This window comes from Archocentrus centrarchus, chromosome 2 (assembly GCF_007364275.1).
Source record: "Archocentrus centrarchus isolate MPI-CPG fArcCen1 chromosome 2, fArcCen1, whole genome shotgun sequence".
Classification (NCBI taxonomy): domain Eukaryota; kingdom Metazoa; phylum Chordata; class Actinopteri; order Cichliformes; family Cichlidae; genus Archocentrus; species Archocentrus centrarchus.
Genome location: NC_044347.1, coordinates 19,295,686 through 19,302,571, shown reverse-complemented (window position 1 = coordinate 19,302,571; position 6,886 = coordinate 19,295,686). Strand labels below are relative to the sequence as shown.

General features: G+C 42.2%; 1 protein-coding gene across 2 annotated transcripts; it reads right to left on the bottom strand.

Moving 5' to 3' along the window:
- Positions 1–304: 304 nt before the first annotated feature.
- Positions 305–6,619, bottom strand: tgds (TDP-glucose 4,6-dehydratase). 2 transcript variants are annotated; one of them, XM_030749884.1, is made up of 12 exons: positions 6,250–6,615; positions 5,418–5,484; positions 5,221–5,289; positions 4,947–5,037; positions 4,711–4,859; positions 4,522–4,620; positions 3,509–3,568; positions 2,653–2,696; positions 2,374–2,539; positions 2,203–2,258; positions 1,946–2,043; positions 305–1,845 (listed from the first exon to the last, which is right to left on the bottom strand). In XM_030749884.1, exons 1-12 carry the CDS (start codon positions 6,294–6,296, stop codon positions 1,727–1,729), a joined length of 1,065 nt encoding a protein of 354 aa, XP_030605744.1. In that variant the 5' UTR covers positions 6,297–6,615; the 3' UTR covers positions 305–1,726. The 2 variants fall into 2 exon arrangements, with proteins under 2 accessions (XP_030605744.1, XP_030605735.1); XM_030749875.1 differs by having other exon boundaries at positions 4,522–4,859; positions 6,250–6,619.
- Between the last annotated feature and the right edge of the window lie 267 nt (positions 6,620–6,886).

Here is a 6,886-nt window from a genome sequence, read left to right as displayed (position 1 = left end):
GTGCTGTCATCATTACTGACTGGCCAGACCCCGCAGTGAGGACAGACAGCAGCACCGGCCTGGTAGTTAGTATTTGCTTATGTATTAGTTTAGCAGATGTGCACGAAGAGCACTGCACGAAGAGAAAACTGTGCAAATATTCTGATTTTACCACAAATAAAGGTTTGGATTTGCAGATGTAATCAGTGGTTTGAGCTTTTTCTTTGTGTGTGTGTGTGACTTTACAGAGATGGAAAAACAAATGATGGCCAATGCCTCAAACTTATTAAACAATGTTTATTTGAAGATAAATATATTCTACAGCATCAAATGGAAGGAAAAAAATGTTGCAGTGTGTATAAAACAGACCTGACAGGAATGGCTGTGATTCCCTTCTCATCCTTTATAATGTGTATATTTTTTTAAATCACCAAAAGCACATTTGAAATGTAAAGTTGCACCTACAGTTGCTTTAACTTGGTACCGAGCCTGTTAGCAGGAGACGACTCAACGCTGTCTGCGTCATTCATTTTATTCAGTAAGCAGATTAACATGAGGAGACAGCAGGATATCTCCAAGTGGGAGGCGGTTTATTAGCCCTGTGTAGGAGAGAACGGCAGCCTCCAGAAATCTGAATAAAGCTGCATCCACACAGGAAGCACCTCGCAGTGACGAGGGGACCGGAGACCTCAAAGTTGATGACATTTGGCAACTTTAAAGCTGCTGGTGATGTGAAGCGGGTGGGTGCTGAGCAACTTTTTTTTCAACTATAAGGGAAGCAATTGAAGCAACTGCCAATGAGAGACCAGGATACTGGTGACTGATGTGACAGGGTCATAAATATATTTGGGCAGGGGTGTCAAACATAAGGCCCGGGGGCCATAATCGGCCTGGCAAAGACTCTAATCTGGCCCACTGGACAGCTTTGGAAAATGTGAAGGAGGGCATAAATTGCTTTTTATTAAGATATATCAGGGGTTAAATGTGCAGTTCAACCAATTTACAGTGACAGGATTTTCACTACTCTGACCCACTGATCAAAGTGGGCTGTATGTGGCCCATGGTGTAAAATGAGTTTGACATCCCTGTCTTAGAGGGTTACCGAGGCAATCAGAGCCTGGAACGCCCACTATCGACGACCATCAGCTTTAAAGTAAGGCGTGACGAGCAAATCGCTTCCTGTGTGCAGCTTAAATGTTTTGACTTAGACTGATGTTTCCAAAATGAGGTCAGCTGGGAGAGTTTCTGCATGCGTGTGCATGTTTTTCAGAAATCAGTCTTGGATACAAACAGCTTCTTTAATTACCTGCGTAACCACTGTTCTCTGAACCTTGTTCCTGACTGCTTATGTAATGTTCCAGTCTGGACCAAGCTGCCACCAGAGTATTTACATTTACAATCTCACAAGAGCAGAATAAGACACCGTTAAGATCAGCTAAATCTGTAATTATTATCATAATAAAGTGCATTAATTTCCAGCTGATGCTCCGCTTTGGTTGCAGGAAGGCTCTGCCCTCGGTTGTCTGGCACTTCAGGTCCTGTTGCTCCAGCCGTCTTAATTTAGAGACAGTTGGGAATTAAATGTTCTGCAGAGTAAGACTGATGTTTACTGAAGTATTCAGTGTTTGTTCATTGAGCTGTAAACCAGCCAGAATAGCCTCTGTGCTACACAAATATCATGTGAAATTATTTGCATGAAAAAAAAAAAAAAAGTTATACAAGTCAGTGTCTGGTCACAGCCTCTCAGTTAAGTTGAAGGGCTGATGGAGGCAATTGTGGTGGCACTGTTTTCACTCTCGCCTCTGATTGGTTGTTGGTCCTCGCTGATGTCTGACCAGAAGTCTGGGTTGTCTCTGTACCATTTCACTGTAAAACAAAACTAGAATTACTAAAACACAATACACAAAGGAAAGGCGTGTATAGTTGTGTTCATATTTTAAAGGCCTGTGTGTCTGTGTTAATGTACCAGTCTGTCTGATGCCTTCAGCCCAGGACACCTCTGCTCTCCAGCCCAGCTGCTGCAGCTTCTCACATTTGATGGGATAGCGCAGGTCGACCCGCGGCCTGGAGAGCAGAGGTCAAAGGGTAACATTTACATTGTTAAAGGTGGCTAACAGTATGGTTTGAAGGTTGAGATGTCAGGAGAAAGAGTGGGAAGATGTGGATGAGTTTGGCCATTTCCTGGAATTTTCCACTGCTTTTGCCAGCACTTTCTCTACTTACCTGTCAGGCACAAACTCAAGCCAATCATTCACTTCAGATTCTGGCACACTCTTAATCTAAAGAGAGAACACACACACACAATTTTCAGTGTTTATTTAATCTGACTTGCTCATCTGCCAGCTTTCTAAAACTCTCCTGTTTAATGTTTGAATAAACAGCTCCTAAACCCACCATCCTAACAAGTTCCCTGGCCAGTTGCACAATGGGAATCTCACAGCTTGTTCCCACATTGTAGATTTCTCCCACAATCCCTTTCTCCAGAACCAGCAGGAAGGCATTTATGGCATCACTGACAAATAGGAAGTGGCGGGATTTAGGCAGTGTTCCCTGGATAGTGCTGCAGAGAGACAGGAACATGTTTATGGTTGCATATATGCTTCTGTTACTGTGCTATGTGAAACAAATGCTAAACACAAATTGTAACTACAATGCTCGTTAAAACAAACCTACCATTTCTTGTTCATTTGCAAGAGGGTGAGAAATCTTGGAATGACCTAAAAGATCGAGAGGACAGTTTCATGTGAAAAGCCTGCTGGCAGAGAAGCAGGAATGTTTAACTCGTTAAAACCAGTCAGATCTTCCTGAATGTGAAATTCTTCTGTGAAAGTGAAAACAAGTGAAATTCTGAAGTTTGCATTTTCTGCACATGCATTCATTTGCAGCGAAATGTAACAGCACAGGTGCCTGAGCCTTTTTTAAACCTGCAAAGCGAACTGTCTCCCTCTTGTGGCAATGAGAGTAATTACACAAACACTGCTGACGGGCACTCTGCTTCTTTTTTTTTTTCCTTCTTTCCTGTGAAAACTGTTTTTCTTTACCTGTAGCATCAAAAACTTTTCTTCAATATAGCTGCTCTCTTAATTTCTACCAAACTGATCATTGGTTTAAAACTCACTGCTTCCAGTCTGTCACAGACACCAGATTAAAAGCCACAGAGATTCACCGGAACAATCAATGAGGGGATTCATTTGGCACAGTCTTGAATGTAATATATCCTTTATAACCAAAAGCTTAAACAGGTGTAAATAAGAAAGTAGTATCAGGTGCACATTATTTAAACCGAAAATTTAACAAGGAAAATATTTTGGCAGTCTTAGTGTGAACCAGTCTACTGACTAAATTCTGCTGATCTTGCAGAGATTACATCAATGCAGCCTGATGCTGAATGAGCTTCAATACAGATGAAAGTGTCTTGAGTAGAGCCTGAAATGTTTAACTGAACAAAAGGACCATGTTTGTTTGTTTTTTGTTCTTCAAAATTAACCACTAAAAGTAAAATGTGTGTAATCAGTCGAGAGTACTGCACCTTCTCGGTGTACTGCCTGGGCCCGTAGATGTTGTTGCTCCTGGTAATGATGATGGGAAACTGGTAACAGGCAAACAGGAGTATTTAAAATACAGTGATTTAAAAAAACAAACAAACAAAAAAAAAAACTTCCAGTCTGCAGACTTTTTATTATTACATTCTCACTTGAATTTAAAGGGATAGTTCACCCCAAAATCACATTTTGTATTCATATTAACTCCAGGCCTCTACAGCCATCTATGCTATTCTATTTGGACTGTTTTGGAGATCCTATCTGTGAAGACATCTGCCTTCTCTACAATATAATGAAGCCAAATGGCAATAACATTGCTGTAAACGGACAATACTGCTGAGTTTTTCAGATTGATTTGTTTGGCCCTTTGAGCATCAAAAGGCGAGCACTGTTTACTTTCCTTATTTTTAATGGCTCAAATCACACTGGAGTAAAAATAGGATGGCAAACTTCTTGCAACTAGGAAAAATTAGCAAGTGGCTGCAGTGTACAAAGCGGTCACACAAAGGTTGAGGGTGCACCACTTTTGATTGCAAGCCAATTGCACCGGCCATCTCCAAGCTAACTGCTTCACTATCACAGATTGCATGCAATTGCCAACTTGTCCCCATTCAGTTGCAGACTTATAACAGACTGACTCCTTCTAATTGCCATTTTCTTGACCCAAAGTCGCTTTGAAAGATGGTGGCAGACTCGTCTTTGAAGCAACAAGAGCAACAAGACTGCGAGTTCATTGCACATGTTTGCAATAATTTTGGTCCAACTCCAAACTCTGCTTTCTCTCGTTGTGACTGTGGTATAAGAGACAGCCGACATCTCACCAGTTAATATCTACAAAACTGGGCAACTCACACCAAAACCTTTATACCACAAACTTTATAATAAAAACATGCTATATCAAACTGAAACATCAAAAACTAAAATTTAACATAATTTATTTGGATAATTGGGTTCATTCTTTTAATTTGAAAGTTACTTCCTTCTCTGTATATGTGTTTACCTTATACTGGTCCCAGTAGGATCTGACCAGATACTCCGCAGCAGCTTTAGTAGCAGCGTACGGGTTGGAGGGCCTCACTGGACTGCTCTCATCGAACACCTGCAGAGGACAAACACCCGAGTCACCATCTGATGCACAATCCCAAACACATCCACAAAACAGCAACATCCAATCGATCCAACAACTGGCCTCATCCAGACTGGGTCCGTACACCTCATCGGTGCTGATGTAGATGAAGCGCTGCGGTTGGTGTCGAGCCTGATGCGCAGCACCCAGCAAAACTCTGGTTCCATCAACGTTAACCCGCTGGAAGGCGGACGGGGATTCAAACGAGGCCTCTGACAACACGCAGGAAAGGAAAAGCGCTACAACACGAGAGCTAAAACTGCAAAATCAGCGCTGTTAATACGAACACTGCTGCTCACCAACGTGAGTTCTGGCTGCCAGGTGAAAGATGATGTCGATGTGTTCGGAGTTAAAGATGTGGTTGACCAGCCGCGAGTTACACACATCTCCCTGTTGAAGACACGAGTCCATATGAATAACTGTACACACAACTATAGATAAAGTGTTATTAATGACACGCAGTGAAGTGAGATAAGACTGATTTAAAAACTTGAAACATTAGCATCAAATTACACAAATACTCAAGTAAGTGATGTAAGGCTGAGGTCTTTATTTCAGAGGCTATTATCTTACCCTGATAAATGTGTAGTTTGTTCTGTTTTCAATGCTCTCCAGACTCCTGGGGCTGCAGCAGTAATCCAGCTGTTAGAGATCAGACAGTGAGACGTGCCCACAGTACACACAACAGACACAACCTACAGCTTTGCACGGCCACCCACCCATGTTATATTTGTAAAAGGAATAAGGAAAAAAAAAAAAAAAAGACTTACATTATCCAGGTTGATAATTCTCCACTCTGGGTGTCTGTGGACCAGTGAGCACACCAGATGGGAGCCGCTGGAAGGACATGGAAACGAGGAGATAAATTTAAGAAGGTGCATCTCAAAGAGGACTCCTGTATTCTCTGCCCTGCTGTAAATCTGCACAGCCTTGTGACTACAACAGTCCACACACTTCTGCTGTTCATGAAGACATAATCTGTCTAGTCTGTACTGTCTAGAACACAAACAAATATGCACTAATGATGCTACAGTATTAAGGTTTTAGGGTACAGTGACCCATCCATCTTCTTCCACTTATCCAATTCAGGGTCGCGGAAGGTGGAGCCTCTCCCAGCTGCCATAGGGTGACAGGTAGGGTACACCCTGTTAATGAACCTGATTAAATTGAGGTTGGATGTGTTTCATGTGTCGATGAAGCCTCTCATGATTTTATGACTTTAAGCCGCCAATAAAGGCCCAGTGACTGAACCTGTTAAGCACATCTAATGAAATCCTGTAATGGCTTCAATCCTGAGTGAGTCAGTAACATGTTTTTATTTGCTAATGAGGTACATCACAAAGGACTTTAAATCTCTGAGGAAAAGCCTCTGCTACTTCCATGATGTTTATACCGCTCCAAAACCTGTGCACAGTTATTTAACAGGTAGAGCCAACAGGTATAGTGCTTACTTCTCGGTTAAAAAAAAAAAAAAAAAACTACTGTTGCTAAAATAATCATTTCACTGTGTATCATCATTTTACAGCATGTCCGAGGCATTCCTGGTGTTATTTCAGCCCCATCTTCCCTGTAAATGTGTGCTGATGTGAAATATGAACGCACATGAATCCAGCGCCTCCGGTCACCAGCACAGTCCGGCTGAAGTCCATGCTCCGGTTTTGCCGCAGCTGTTGCCTCACATGTACTCCTACAGATACAATAACAACAACTTACTCGTTTTATACTCCGCCATCAAGCCTGAAAGCTGGCTACCTTAATGGAAATATCGGAGCTCTTTTTTTCCCCCTTCCATAACAGTTACTTCGTGTAGTGTGCGACAGTTACTGGCTGCTTCACGGCACTGTTGACACGTTGAAAGCGGGCGGGACGTTTATAGTGTGTGTACTGGCGTCTGCTCTCTGATTGGTTTTCGTGTATGACGCTGTGATGTACGCGTACCGTGATTGCGTGAATCCCGAATCAATCAAACTGTCAACAGTGCACAGTCGGCAGGGGGAACCCAGTCAAACTTGCTTAAACAAACACGTATTATCCGGTTGTGCTTTTCAAAATAAGAGCCACATTTAAGTCATAGCGCCTGTTCATACGTGCTTTTAGTTTTAGACCAAATTTCAAATTAGAATTATTTGAGGCGGGTCTTTATTTGGATGCACTTTGTGTCATTCAGTGCGCTATAATCAGCAGCTGATATTCGTTTTCCCTCAAACTAAGCTTTTATTTGAGGGCAAGATTCTGGGAC